Source organism: Haemaphysalis longicornis, unplaced genomic scaffold (genome assembly GCF_048455015.1).
Source record: "Haemaphysalis longicornis isolate Haplotype H1 unplaced genomic scaffold, Haemaphysalis longicornis Haplotype H1 scaffold_2, whole genome shotgun sequence".
Lineage (NCBI taxonomy): Eukaryota > Metazoa > Arthropoda > Arachnida > Ixodida > Ixodidae > Haemaphysalis > Haemaphysalis longicornis.
This window is the reverse complement of record NW_027526295.1, coordinates 72,870,770-72,885,829: the sequence shown is the minus strand read 5'-3', so window position 1 is coordinate 72,885,829 and position 15,060 is coordinate 72,870,770. Positions and strand designations below refer to the sequence as shown.

General features: G+C 47.9%; 1 protein-coding gene across 1 annotated transcript in view; it reads right to left on the bottom strand.

The window, feature by feature from the left end:
* Positions 1-4,454: 4,454 nt before the first annotated feature.
* LOC144168988 (4'-phosphopantetheine phosphatase-like) overlaps positions 4,455-15,060 on the bottom strand; it is a 119,264-nt gene continuing 108,658 nt past the window's right edge. Inside the window, exons 15-17 of the mRNA XM_077697995.1 lie at positions 13,500-13,672; positions 6,880-7,111; positions 4,455-4,916 (exon numbers count right to left, since the gene is read on the bottom strand). Of these exons, the coding sequence (XP_077554121.1) occupies positions 4,860-4,916; positions 6,880-7,111; positions 13,500-13,672 (462 nt within the window). The 3' untranslated portion in view covers positions 4,455-4,859. The remainder of the gene's footprint in view (positions 4,917-6,879; positions 7,112-13,499; positions 13,673-15,060) is intronic.

The window sequence follows — 15,060 nt, the reverse complement described above, 5'->3', positions numbered from 1 at the left end:
CTGTGAATAACATAGGAGATTGTGTCCTCTTGTCTGACGCCCACTTTACTATGGTAGCTGTGGACCCGTTGTAGATATCCTCTAGTATTCTTGTATAATGCTCGTCTACACGCTGATTCCGCAATGTGTGCATGACTGCTGATGTTTCGACTGAGTCAAACGCTTTCTCATAATCTTCGAGGGCTATAATTCATACTTGCCAGGTTTCCCGATTTGTCCGGGAGACTTCCGAGTATTTTTTACTGTTTTGTACGATTGTACGGCTGAAAAGAAAATCTCCCGAAAACACCCCCCGTGTTTGGCCAAATCTTTCTCCCTCTCTGAACAAGTTGAGCTGAAGCTACCTGACAATCCAATCCAATCTTACACCAATTGACATCGTTATCAGTGATGAGCTAAGAAAGCGTAGTCGGCGATGCGCACAGGTTGGACAGGTCAGTACCACTGCAATGCTGAATGCGAGAAGCAGTTGGGCATGGAAAAAAAATTGCACCCAGTTTTGAGCCTCGTGACAGTTGGAGTCGTAGCGTGAGCTATCTCAAGCCGCCTGCCGCCGCTACGCTCAAGGCAGAGTTTCCACCCTGGCACTCCACATCCTGTCCCAACGCCGCACTCTACCGTTAACCCGCATCGTGTGGACACCGAGCCACACATCTCTCCCTGGGAACGAAGTGGCTCACGCCACGGCCCGCGATCTTCTCATCCAGGCCATCCCAGATGAGGCCTGCCGCCCCAACCTAGACCAAGGTCCCCCTGCTCTGACCCCTCTCCAACAAACCTACGCCGACATCGTGTACCACTACAGGGCCTCCCGACGCACTTATCCCCCTCCTCACCCATCGCTCTCCGTTCCCGACGCCCGCATCTGGCGAAGACTTCAAACTCACACATACCACAACCACGTCGCCCTCCACCCTATCTCCCCCACCTGCTATGCGCCCAACTGCTCACGCTGCGACACTCCCAACACGACCCTGCACCTTGTCTGGATGTGCCCACTGAACCCCCAACCACCCGATCCCTCTTCTGTAGAGCGATGGGAGAGCGCGTTGCGCAGTTTCCAGCTCGAGGACCAGGAAACCCTGTTGTCTCGGGCGAAGGCGGCGGCGACCCTGCGCGGCCTACCGGAATAGGATGGCCGCACCCACCGCTCCAAACTCTTTCTCTCCCCCTCCCCTCTCCCTTTTTCTGAATAAACGTTTTCCAACAATAACAACCACAGTTTTGAGCCTCTATGTCTGGCAATCCCCGGTCAAGTTCTTTTGGCGAAGTGTCGCAAGGGCGACCATTGTTAAGCTCGAGAGTATTCGCAGGACTTTCTGACACTGGCGGCGTCAGCTACGATGAAAATTTTACGTGACCAGTGGTGTAGCTTTTTAGTAGTTTCGCTTTCTTAAGCGGCGCGTATGACGCTTTACTGTGAAAATTTCGCCCACGTTATCCGCTTTTTTTTTTTTCTCGTTTGCCCCTCGAGTTGCGTTTCATCGAGCGGTTAGAAGCGGTCGCTGGAGCTACCCACATCGCTCGGGTGGTCTTCGCGGCTGCGTCAGAGCGCCTGTGGCTTGCGGGGCACGTTTTGCGTTTTTGAGGGGAGCGCTCCATGCGGTTTACGCTGATGCCCGCGTAGACGTTTGAGCTCCGACAGAAACACGCAGTTTGTAAGCAAGAGGCTCGCTCACAGACTCGGTGGCTCGCTGCATCCGCGGCATTGGGCGGCCCGTGTTGCCATTCGCCTTTTATTGAGACCCAATTTTGGCACTTGCGCCTCCTAAAATATACCTGTACAACTTAAATTTCGTGCCAAGTTCTCAATGAAACTTCGTTATATTGAAATTCCCGCAAACGGGACTTCGTTGCACAGAGGGTGAAAATACATGGTGTGCATACACTTGAAGTTACGAAAAATATCGTGGTTCGTTACATCGAGGTTTAACTGTATTTATTAATTTCTCAGTGAATAAAGCATCGTTTGCTTCCTGACAGGCACTACTAAACAACACGAAATCGGTAGAATAAGGCAAACTTGTATTTTGTCTGCATGGCTCCTTTAACCAAGCTTTGCTAATCCAGTGCTTCACCACTGAACATTTGTGGTGACAGAGAATGTATACATTTATATAGAGCAGGAAAACGCATGGGGCAGCAATACTCGTTTTCATGCTTTTGGAATTTTCTACATTTTAAGCAACTAGTGCAGCTGCAAGTAATACGTGTATTTGTATTCACAACACATTGTTATACCAATATAGGCCAACTTATGCTACAGTTTTTTAGCGAAAACTGCACACGCAGGATTTTTTTACCTTTGTCACCAGAATAACTTTTATTTGTGCTACATGAATTTTAGAGCTGTAGCCATTTGATAATGGCACATATGCTAAAAAAAAATAAGACAAACCAGAAAACTCTTCGACTGCAATGTATACAGTTGCGACAATCATTACCTGAAAAGGTATTGTCGACTTTCTTGTAATTTCAGAAGTCTCCTGCCACAAAGCACAAGTGCTGATGGTCACCTGTACCACGCAACCACGAGAAAATAGCTGAAAATGTTTTACAGAGTGCCTCTCGCAGATACTCTGAACATGCAAGCCACAGGTATAGCCATGAATTTAGATTTAAACTTCAGGTGATGTGCCGTTGTGGCTAAAAAGTCCAGAGTTATTACGTGAACTCCAGTGACATTGCAGCAATTTCAAATGGGGCATGCCATAGAGTTTGGACATTACGTTCCCGCATACGAATAAACCCACCTCTGCCTGTATGCATGAAATGTATCTGCTCGTTCGCTTGGAAAACCCCTTCTATTCTCTCGAGTAACTGCTCAAAGAACCCCGCAGTTCAACCTCAGTATCCCACAGGCAGAAGGACAGGTTGTGGGGCGAACGGTCTGGATTCGAGCCCCAGAAATGCTGAAATTTTTTCGAGACTCGTGGTTTTTTTTTAGTATAAAATGTGCTCCTAGCTCAATTCTACACACTCTTTTTGTAAACAAGAATGGTTTGGTCTCTTTCAGGTCTGTTTAGAGCTGGGGGCAGCACATCAACGCGTTCAACATTCTGCATTGCACCGCAAGTGCCAGGCTTGTACCTATCTGGTAACAGGAGACTAACATCCCCACTGCACCAGGCATAAAACTCAGCACACAACGAAGTTACACCACCCACCTTATTCGTGCCCTCGTCATTGGCACACTTTTGCCCACTCCTGAAGTCGGCAAAACAGACCCACTGAACTCTGTTTTTAGTGAGCTATTGAACCGAAGAACATTGCTGACTACAACTAGAAACTAGCTATTGTTCACAGGGCGATGTGAGCTGTCAATGCTGCCAAAGATGCCAAGCCAGACAACTAGGAATTTTAGTTAACTGCAAAATAATAAGGTATGCAGTCAAATGTTCAACAAACCTTTGTCCGGTCAGTGGTTTTATTTTGAACAGTAAAAGAGCAGTCGCTGACCAGGTCAAAAATAAAATTTTTGATGTTTCTGAACCTTTAAGGGTTTGGGGTTCTGTTGTCAAGGGTCTGTCGTCAATTTATATGCACAAGATATGGCGCATTGATCTCAATTAGATTGCAGGTAAGTTGCCATCAGTCCAGTTGACAGTATTCGGCGTGGCTGCAATTGTCAGCAACTCCAAAAAAGGTCGAGAATCCAAATTTCATTCTTTTGCCATGATACCAGCGTCGGCCCAACTGATGCAGTGATTATGCTGGCAGGCGTGCTCAGCTAGTGCATTCGTTGTCCAAATTTCCTTGGCTACATCACGACGTTCCTTCAGTCTTTGTGGAAATTTTCCCATTCTGACAATACAATTTCACCGAAATAATGAAAATTTGGCTTCTCAGCTTTTCCTTGAATCACTGATCATTCAAGTCACAACACATACTGTCAACTGGACTGATGGCAACATGCCTGCAATCTACTCGAGATCATTGCACCGCATCCTAAGTACATAAATTGATGACAGCCCCTTGCTGCTTCAACGTGAACATGAAATCTATATGGGTTTTGAAATGTGTTCCATATATTTTCTCTGTGAAATTTTGTACACGTACCTCTTAAAAAGTACATAGAATAACGTAGCTACACCTCGCACACGGTAAATTGAAAATGGCCATTGGAAACAAGGCACCCGTAAATGTCCTTCATACAAGACTTTGGTGTGTCCTCAGGATGTGCAGAGGATGTCGAGAATCTGGACAACAGGATCATCCAAGTACTTTTTCTGACTGTTAGTGGACATCAAATTGACTTCCTGAGGATGTCCTTAATATGTCTCCATGTTGCCCGAGTTGAAATAAATAGTGGACATCAAATTAGTGTTCCGAGGATGTCCTAAACACATGTCCATGTCGTTTGACTTGAAATAAACAATGTACAGCAAATTGACGTACTGCGGACGTCCTTAATACGTCCCGGTGTCGTCCGAGTTGAAATAAAACAAGAAACATCCGTTTTCTCTCCTTTTATTCGACAAGAGCGGCGCACAACCCACGCCCTTGCATTAAAAACATTTACAGAATATGGGGCCAAGCTTCTGCCGGCGCCCTCTGCCTAAAGTGTCCTATGTACAAAAGAGTCGCGTGCAAGTCTCTGTACAGAGTGTATTTACATCAACTAAAACGGCTGCCACTCGGCACAAGACAAAAAAGGACGCACAACTGGTTTCTCGCGAATCTAACCAGCGCACACTTCCTGGCTCCTTCCGTCACCCAGATGAGGCCGGATAACGGAAGGGCAGGTAAATGCAAAAAGAAAACGGAAAGAAAGACGAGGGGCTTCCTGCAGACAACGTATAGTTGCTTCGGGCGCACAGTTGACGTGTACTTTGCCTCGGGAGGCTGGACTTTTTCTGTCAGTGAACCGTCGCTGCAACCGGCACACTGCTCGCAGCTATGCTTGCACTAGACTCCTGAAAAAGCCAAGATGAGACACAAGTAAGTGATACTGAGTGATCCCTCAGTCAGCTTTGTTGTGAAAGTGAGAACCCTACCTAAATTTCTTTGCACTATTTTCCAAAAATACCACATCGTGAAATCTTTCTGCATTTGAAATTTGGGGTCGAGAATTTGCGAACACCACAAAAATATCCACTTCATCGTTTGCACTGACCATCAAGCCAAAAGAATTATGATGTTACAGAAGTGTGTCAAAGAGTGCAAGAAAAAAATGCAAGGACACCTAACCATTTATTACGAGTTGAGCATAATGTCTGATTGGAGGCTGCTGTGAGTAGAGTTGGACTTGACAATATCAAACATGTTTACATTGAACTATTTCTTATATCGAACTATTTCTGAACACAGTTTATTCATAATGAGAATATATGGTAAAAATTACACATATATCAAACAAGAAATCACAGTGACTCCTGATATATATTATCCTCATCATCAGCCTATCTACGCCCACTGCAGGGCAAAGGCCTCTCCCATAGATCTCCAGTTATCCCGGGCCTGTACTAACTGCGACCAATGTATCCCCGCAAACGTCTTGATCTCATCTGCCAACCTAACTCTCTGCCGCCCCCTGCCATGCTAGCCTTCTCTAGGGATCAACTCTGTTACCCTTAACCCCTTAAGTGCTTTGGACGAGCAGAGCTCGTCCTGCCCAAGCTGTCACCAAACTGCTTTGGACGAGCAGAGCTCGTCTTAGCGGAATAGGTACTGCCCTATACTGTTCAGGACGAGAAGCGCTCGTCTGCGGCTTAGTTTGCGTGCCGTCCACTAGATGGCAGCATTTACTCGACGAATTAGTTTTCTCCTGCGGCAAGGCGCGCTTTTTTTATGAAAAGATTGCGTGCGGTGGCGCCGACCCATGCATAGCTGTCCCGTCAACTAGAAAATGAAGCTTTTCATTTTCGTCATCTTCTTCAAGTGATGCTGATTCGGATACAGATGTTTATCTTGTCTCTGGAAGTGAAGACAGCGATGACGGTGAATTGAGCAGCTCCTCCGGTGATGACGAAGACAGCGGGGAAGCGAACATCGCGAGTGCTCGCGAGTGGATCCTGCTTTATGTGGACAATCCTCCTGTGAAGCATCATCGCTTTCCATTCTTGGCCATTCCAGGCAAGACTTTCATAATGTCATCGCCGGGTGACATTATGGAATATATTCAACAGTTTCTGGACGATGAACTTATATCATTTGTGGTAGAAGAAACCAATCGCAAAGCGGCTGAAAAGTTGAAATGCTTTCCTCCCAGTTATCACTCCCGCCTCAAAAAATGGGTACCAGTGACAAAGGAAGAGATGTGGGTATTCCTTGCACTCCTGCTATTGCAAAGGTGCTTAGCCTACGCAAGTGAAGAAAGATGTGGCATCTGCAACTGTTCTATTTATAAAGTTCTTAATTTCGTTAGCAGCAGGTAGCTGGTTTCCTATGTATTCTTCAGAAATAAACTTTATTGTGTTGATTTGACTAACTGTGGTGTACAAATATTTTTTCAACATCGACTAGCTACTTTTTAGTACAATCAGATTCGAAATCAGCAATAAAAAAATAGGCACTTTTGGTCGGGAAATTCTAAAAAAAATAAAGCACTTAAGGGGTTAATGACCATCGGTTATCTTACCTTCGCATTACATGCCCTGCCCACGCCCATTTCTTCTTCTAATTTCTACTAATATGTCCTTAACACGTGTTTATTGCATTACGTATATAGAAAGTCACGTAAACCAGCACGTATATAAGTGCTGATACGTATATCGAAACTCAATGAGCTGCTAAAATGCCCCCCGAAGTTGGCTTTTCCAACTTCCCTGGCAAAATGCGCCAGGACGCCCTTCAATGTGGTTTAATCCGGTCGCTTATCTTTCCACTCACTCTTCCTATCGTGACAGTGAGAGAGTAAAGGAGGGCCCCAGAACCCACCGGCTGCTGCTTCGGCGGCTGTGGCGGTGGCCGCTCGTAGCGGAAGACGACGGAGAACATGTCCCCGCCCAGGCGCTGGGCGAGCCAGTGGTTCTTGATGACGGCCGCCTTGATGGCCTCGCAGCGGAAGCGGGCCTCCAGGTTGGTGTGCACTGCCCGGCCCATGCCCTCCAGCACCACCAGGTCCGTTCCCAGGTCACACATGCGCCGCGCCACCTCCACGTTGATGCGGCTGTGAAAGATTGGATCGGACTGGATTCTTACCACTCTACGACTCCCTCCTCCAACCCATACAGTTTCATACTCTGTATACAGAGTTCTTCAATAAACACCACTTGTGAACATCCGCTTCAGAGCTCACGTGGCACAAGCACGCACCCTTGCTATGTTAAAGCTAAGGGGAAAGTGAGTTGGCACAGCACCAAGGGGGCAAGAACTGGACTCTGCTAAGCATTTACTTAATAGCACAATAAAATAACCCTTACTTTTCAAATTAAAAGGCATAAATTAGCTAACATTTACTTTACTTAAGTTTCCATGGTTTTTATTTTCATGACTTACGGCAGCAGCTGCAAGCATTTAAGTAGCGTATTTTCGTGCATATAACGCACCCCTCCATATAATCCGCATCCCCCTCGCATGATTCCCGCACATTTCCTCGCATATTGCGCGCATATCCTTGTGTATTGCCCGCACATTTGATACAGGAAAGGCTGCACCAAAGCTACTGCTCAAGCAACACATCACATACTATATGCAGACAGAAAAAGTGTATATTTAGCAAGTAGAATTCACTGACTGCAATGCGAAACTAATAAAATTCAGTTGTTAGAGTGCGCTTGCCTTGTTATGCAATCGCTGCCATGGAAGGCTTAGCCAGTGTTACTGCGTAGGAGCTTCACGGCACAACGCGCATTGCCGAGAAGCTGCACTAAATGGAAAACCCTGCATATTATCCGCACCCCTCCTTTACCACTGAAATTTTCGCATCTTTGGTGCAGGTTATACGCGCGAAAATATGTTACTTACTTCAGCTTTCTGCCGACAGATGACTATTAGGCTTGTGCGAATAGTGATATTTTAGTTCGAAGCGAATTCGAAGCGAATAGTCCTAGGGGTCGAATACTTTCGAAGCGAATTCGAATAGCTGTCAGGTGTCACTGAGACATTCCGGTAAAAAAGTTCTACAGTAAAATCTCGATGATACGAATATCGCGGGACCGCGAAAAATATTCGTAACATCCGAAATTCGTATGAACCAACACAGACCAAGAAATTGAGCACTGAAAAAAGTTTTCGTTTAATTCTTTTCTTACTTTCGCATGGAGAAATCCGTGACGTTTTTCTGCTTGTTCTTAACCTTCATGTCGCCGAGCGGTAATTTCTGGACTTTCGTCTATTCACTCGCGGTGCCCAAGCTCACTAGAGGAGCGTTTTTGCACGCGATTCATGCGCGTCGGCGTTGCGCGCGCGATTTTAACGCCCGCCTCGGCGATTCCGCGCTCGCCTGTGCCTCTGTCAGAAAATGACGCGCGTGGCAGTGGGAGGAGCCTGGCGCCAATGGGAAGGCGTGCCCCTCACGTGCACCTCAGGGCGGCAGTTTCGAAGCGCTCGAGACAGCTGGCTGGCTCCAAAGGAGATGTTTAGGCTTAGCACCCCGGCAGATATTTCATAGGCGCTTTCACTCGCGGCGCGGATGATTTTTTATAGCACCATTTTCGCCCACATTGTTAGCTCGTTTACCGCACAAGAAACTTCGTGTGTGCTTTGAGCGGTATCTTAAGTAGCGGTTAGAAGCGGTGGCTCGAGCGCCCCGCACCACTTCGCTACCGAAGGTGCCGCCTGGTTGCCGCGGCCGGCCGGCAGCGTGCGGGTGGTTTCGCGGCGGCGTCAGCGCGCCTGTGGAGTCCGCGGCGCGTTTTCGCGAACAGAAAACAACAGCCCGGCCGTTCCTGGAGAAAGAGCCCGTACGTCACCGTCTCTCGCTCGTTCATCAGCCGGGCGCCTCGCCGGCTCGTTTGTATCATCCGCTGGGCCGCGCCGGCCCGTTCGCGAGAGCCGAAATTTTTCCCATTGTTGCAGTGGGAACAATTTCATTGTTTGAAACAAGAAAACAGGAGTCTCGACTACCCTGCCTGCCCTGCCGAACATGCGCGAAGGCTGCGACGAAGTGGCTTAGCCAGTCCGAGGTGACTTTTTGCTAGTTTCTCTTTGATTTACGCGCTCCAAGTCGCAGCGGCGCGGGGCAAGCAAAACGCTCCTCCTCCTCTCACTGTTTTTCCCACTCTACCTCTTCCCGGCGCGACTTTAGGCGCGCATGCGCGACAGCGGAGTAACGGTCGCCGCAGCTGCCGGAGCAACAGGCTCAGCGGCGCCGGTGCGCGAGAGAAGCCGCGGGGCTCGCGTGCGAGTTGTAGCATAGCGGAAATATCGTGACAGCATTCTGAAGACCACAGAAGAGCGGTTATATGCCCCATGCATAGGGAGGAAGCGCAGCAAGAAGTGATTTTGCTTCCTGTTAGCAAAAGGTGAGACACTCGTTCGTAAAGCGTGAATTTAATCTGAACGATAGCGCCGGTGTCGTGAGCTGTACAACTACGTGTACCGTGTTCGATGTCAACTTATGCTATGCTGTGTCGAACATCAGTGCTTATCACGGCACGTTGCGTTTGTGCTCGGTCGTATTTTCGTAACATGAATAAAGTGTTGAAGTGCGATTTCTGCTGCCGTCTTACTGTCCCAGCTGCGTACGTACGCCTGCATGGAGGCGCGCAGGTCTCGGCGAGGCCTAACGGGCGGTGCGGGGCTAGCGGGGCCGGCAGCGGAGCGGCGGGAAGAAGCGGGGGGAGGAAAGCATCAGCCCCCCCCCCCCCCCCCCCCTCCCCCATTTTGCGCCTCCTCGCTGTGTTGCCATGACAATTAGTATGCCTCCAAGCTCAAGATGGCGGTGACGTTGCTATGGCAATTACAACTCACTTTTGCCTGCCCAGGCTCGCCAGGGGAGGATTTGGCGCGTCGACCACAATTAGGCGGGACGCTGGGTTGAAGGCCAAGATGCCGCGGACTGGCTTAGCTAGTCTTGGCTCCACATGTAGCAAGATGTAGGACTGATGTCGATGGCACTGCGGCTTGCCTAACGAAACCGAAACTTGAACGAAGTTTTGATATTCGTTCATCCCGAATACTTCGAAATATCGGAAATTTTAAATCCGAGTCGAAGCGAATTCGAATACTGTAATATTCGTTCGAATATTCGAAGCGCCCGAATATTCGCACAAGCCTACTGCATAGTCAACTTGCCCCCGTTTGCCCCAGTGCAGGGGGGGCCAACTGCAAACTGGCTTTTGATACATGAAGCCTATGCGGAGCTTTGCAACTGGTTGATATTACGTAACTGCTAATATATACAAGGGGGAAATCTATTGCTTCAATCGCACGCCGTCGTGGGCGCCACAGGGCAGCGAGCGACGTTCCAACCTCACTTTAGCCACGTGGCTTCTTTTCAGTCTTGAAGCCAAAATCAATAAAGGCGGCTCACATTTCTTATCTTGTTCATCTTGTATGAAGCAGCTTTTAATGTATGCCTGACGAATAGATCTTCTGGAGCTTCATTTTTCTGTTGATAAAACAACTTTAAATAATATTTTACAGTAATGTTGTCTTTTTTTTTTTTTTTTGCACCCGCAGACAACTTTGCAGCTTGTTCATAAGCCATTCCAAGTACAAGAGGAATTAATAGTCCCATGGAGGAAAGAAAAGGTTAGGAGAGGCCCTGACGTCACATTTGTGAAGCCGAGTCCCGCCATGACTTGAGCCCACGGAGCCCAGCACTCTATCCCATCATCCTTTGCTGTCTCCGGTTTGATTTGACTAACATGGCGTCGTCCTGCCCTCCCGCTTCGAAGCGAAAACAGCTTCGTCCATAATTCCTCAGTGCGATGTCATCTTCTAAGCTGTTGATTTCACCTTCAATTTGCCCATTCTAACCCTCACCCAAAGTTTCAATCGAAAAACGACCTTCGTTTTTGAGATAGCAGGACGATTTTTCAGCTCTTAAAGGGACCCTGCAACACTCTTTAAGCAGTGCAAGTAAACCTGCGCGACGTTTAGATTACACTGCCAGGAATACCTGAGCCAAATATTACACGTGCACGTGAAGCGGTGAGCGCGCAAATCGATGTGAAAGACGCGGAAAAACCAACCGCTCTCTCTTCCGTTGTCCTCATTATGCAACCCCTGGCATGGCCTAAGGGACGTCACATAGGCAATGGCTGCCCGATCGGCTGTCACTGGTCAACTTTGCGGCTAGATTATCCCATTTTTGTCGTCGTCATCGCTGTGTACGAACCTCTTCTATGCCTGAACTTGTAGGCACAGTTTTGCCGTTTCTTTTGTGTTTTGAGTGCGCGCGAAGTTTGAGTGATGAGCTCAATACTTCCCTTTCAACGGGACCACTCGACTAAAACCGTTTATTGCTTCAAAAACGCCCTATCAGCCCGAGCGCGCACTTGCGAGCAGGCACCCGTGCCTGCTTTTTTGTGGCACCAGACCGGAAATAGGCCCCTCCGCGTTGCGGAGAAAAGGAGAAAACTACCCGGCATGTGATATATCGAAGGCCGCCGAAGAGAACGCCGCGAGCCGCCCCCCTCTCCGGGAGAGAGCGCGCAGCTTCCGTCGTGTTGTCCGCTATCGAGTTGAGAGGGAACGATTATGCGCGATTTCTCATCGCGCGTAGTTTCGTTAATTGTGAACGGATTTTCATAATTCTTGCGGGAGGAGATTTTTGGGACAATAGACTTTATCCCAAAATACATTACTAGCAGTCGATGGCAAGTGTTGCAGGGTTCCTTTAAGCCTGACAAAGTAGCGTTTGTCGTCGTCATAGCAACAGGCTCGCGGGATGGCGAACGCAGACGCCTCCGACGGCAGAGTTTTCAAACTGGCCTAATCTAAAAACGTTCGTCGTAGCGACTGCGCTGGTTTGCAAGCGTAGCGGGGCAGCCACATACCAAGCGCCTTAAAAATCTGTCCGTTCTATTCGCCCAAATTTGGCCGCCGCAGTTGTAAACAAGTAAGCAACATTGTCCATGGGCTCAAGAAAAATCACGTGACTTCCTCCACACTTTTTGCAATGCATTGGGGTGCTAGGGGCCTCTCCTGAGTATTCTTTCCTCCATGAATAGTCCAGATTTAGGGGAAATCCCCGAGGTGGAGTAAGTTTCCTTGCAGACAAGTGGAATGTCCCTACCCAGTACACGACGGCATGCAAGGTGAAGTGCGGCTTGCCTAAGAACCAGCACTAGATTTGCTTCTAGCATGTTAGCAAGCAACTGTATGTTCCAACCAATCACACTGTGTGAGAGCATCCCTTCTAGGGTGCCCACACAATAGGGCTGTTGTCACGCTGTGGTCATGCTGGTTAACATGACAAAACTTCAAGCATTTTCAAAGACTTTCGTGCCTACGGGTGGATTTTTAAGGACCCCATTGCCCATGAGAAATTCAAACAAGAGCGGTTGTCAGGGGAAGATGGAGGCCTAAGATGATGAGAAATCTTCGAAAAATGGGGTTGTTGCTCGAGTCAACAAGGGGACTTGTCTTGTGACAAGTCGTCTTGCCGATAGAATGGCTCTGGCGACATTTCCTTCTCCGGCAATTCTCATCGTTATTTGTTAGAGTTACATGGGTGAACCCTTTCAGGGTGTTTTTCCACGATTTTGCACCACATCAAAACAGTTCTAACGCACACCTTTTTTCGCTACAAGTAGCCTTAGAATTTGCATGTGCGTTACAATCGGGCTCAAAACCGAAATCGGCTTTCAGTGTTCCCCGCTTTAGTTTTAGTGCTAGTAGGAGCTGCATAAGCAAATATATGAAGCGAAGGGATGTTTGCTACCACAGTTGCCTGCGTCAAATAAAATGTCTTTGGGAAGGCATGTGATTCCATGTCTTTTACATCTACGCAGTAGAATTGGCGTCAATATATTTTTTCGAATTTTCATACGCAAACTCACCTTCGCGTTGATTTGCGGGCACGTTAAAATTGCGTAAATATTGTACTCCTATCCTCCACTGTCTGAATCCATTTTTGCCATAACTACATCTCCATGTTAATCAACCAGTTGTTAGTTCTCTTCATCGCACGTACAACGCAATGGCACTTCTTTCCCTTGACATCTTGGCAATAGTGCAAAGAAAGACCAAGATGAAGAAAGTGTACAAAACAAGCATTTTCGTGATTGCCAAGATGTCACCATACCAACTCGCCTAGCTTACCCCCTCCTACAGTTTCTTTTCCTTGATTTCACCTAAGACATTGTGCATCCAAGTTTGCTTCCTAGTCCAGGATGCCTGCTTCCTATCCCCAAACCTCACTCCTATCCCTCTCTTTTACATATCCCTATATTTCCCTTTATAAGAAAATATAGGGAGATATATAGACATATATAGGGACATACATTTCCCTATGGTCTCTATGCTTACCTAAAAAAGGAAATATACGGATATTGCCCTTTTTAACAATGCCCATACGAATTACACACCTCTTCACCCTGTACTGCACACGCCTCCTTTCTGAAGGCACCCCCCCCAGTGCACAGCAGTCTCCGTGGCGTGCTCACCTGAGGTCGAGGCAGGGCGAGCTCTGGCCCGAGTCGAGCACCTGCAGGCGCCCCTTGTCGAGCGCCTCGCGCACCCGCGGGCACACCCCATCTGCCACCCGCTGCACCAGAATCTGGAGCTCCTGGTGCGTCACGTCATTTAGAGCGGGGCGCGTGTTGGCGCACAGCAGGACCTGCACCGGGAATACAGCTCCCTGTCAGTAGGCACTTTGAGCGGGACTTCCATCGCCGGACTGCACCCCACACCATAGACTTTCATACCAGCGTTAAAGGACAACTGCAGTCAAATTTCACCTGGACCAAATTTATTTTTAATGCGTAGTAAGTACCCCCAAATCAGCTGGGACACCAGTGGTAGCCCCGTGAAAAGCCTCGTAAATCAGTCAGAACCGTTTAAAAAAGCTCCGCCGCAGACCATGCTGCACCTCTCGGCGGATCACATAAACAGCCATGATGCGCCTGTGACGTTCCAGCTGACAGGGAGCTGGAGAACCGGTTGGGCTCTGCTACGCACGCTTCACCCACTTGCTGCCCCGCGCGCACGCAGAGCTTGCGCGCAGGCTCTCTCCTGAGCTGGTGGCCATCCGGCCGCTCGCTGGACGGCTGCAATGTCACTGCAATGGCCGCGCTCTCCTAGATTTTGGTTTCAAAATCGCCTATTTTTGCTGACCACTTGCGGCGTCCACGAGCGTATTTCAGATGTCGTTTTTTTTGCATGTTGCTTTCTAAGCAGACTATACCGAAATACGGTTTTCAGTAGGTTGAAATTTTGAGTGCAGCTGGCCTTTAAGGGGGGACACTGGTCTTGAGGACATTTTTGTTATTTTTTAACCTATGAGCTTGAGGTTTACCCATAGGGTGTATTTTAACATCCTGAGCACAAATATGCAGTCTGTTTTTGTCTATGGGGTGTAAGTTCAGAGTTGTGCAATGTGTTACGCCACTCCGGTTCAGGCAATTTTTTTATAATCTACCTTCGAAATACTCGAATAGCTTTTATCCCTTCATGCTCTAGAAGGACCAGGGAGTGCTTCCAGCAGTAATCTTAGCATTGTTTCTGCAAACGCTGTAATCTTCACAAATGTAAGGTCATCAATTAGTAATGTTTTTGTAAGACTAGCTGCATAAAATGTTGTGCCAAGAAAAAAATTCTATAGTTTCGTGGTTTTATTGCACTGTTCAGTTCACAAGCTTTTGAATCCAGCAAAATGATACAAATAGAGCCAGTTCATCCAGAGATATTGTACCCGACAGCTGACCTCGTGGGAAAAAAATTGGTTCGGACAAAACAGGGCGCAAAGTTTGGAAACAAGAAAACATGGTCATTTAGGTGACTTCCCAGGGCGACAGCTTTGTGAATACTTATGATACAGCTTTGATATTTTGCAGGTACATTCTTCGGGACCTGCAGACTGCAAATAAAATTAATGCAGAAAATTGATTTTTTAACACATTTTAGGTCTTCAAGACCAGTGTCCCTTCTTAAGTTCTGAGAGAACGCCCTCTCCCGAAAGTCTCCACAGCTCTAATGACTGAGAGTTTAACTACCCCCTGGCCTGCG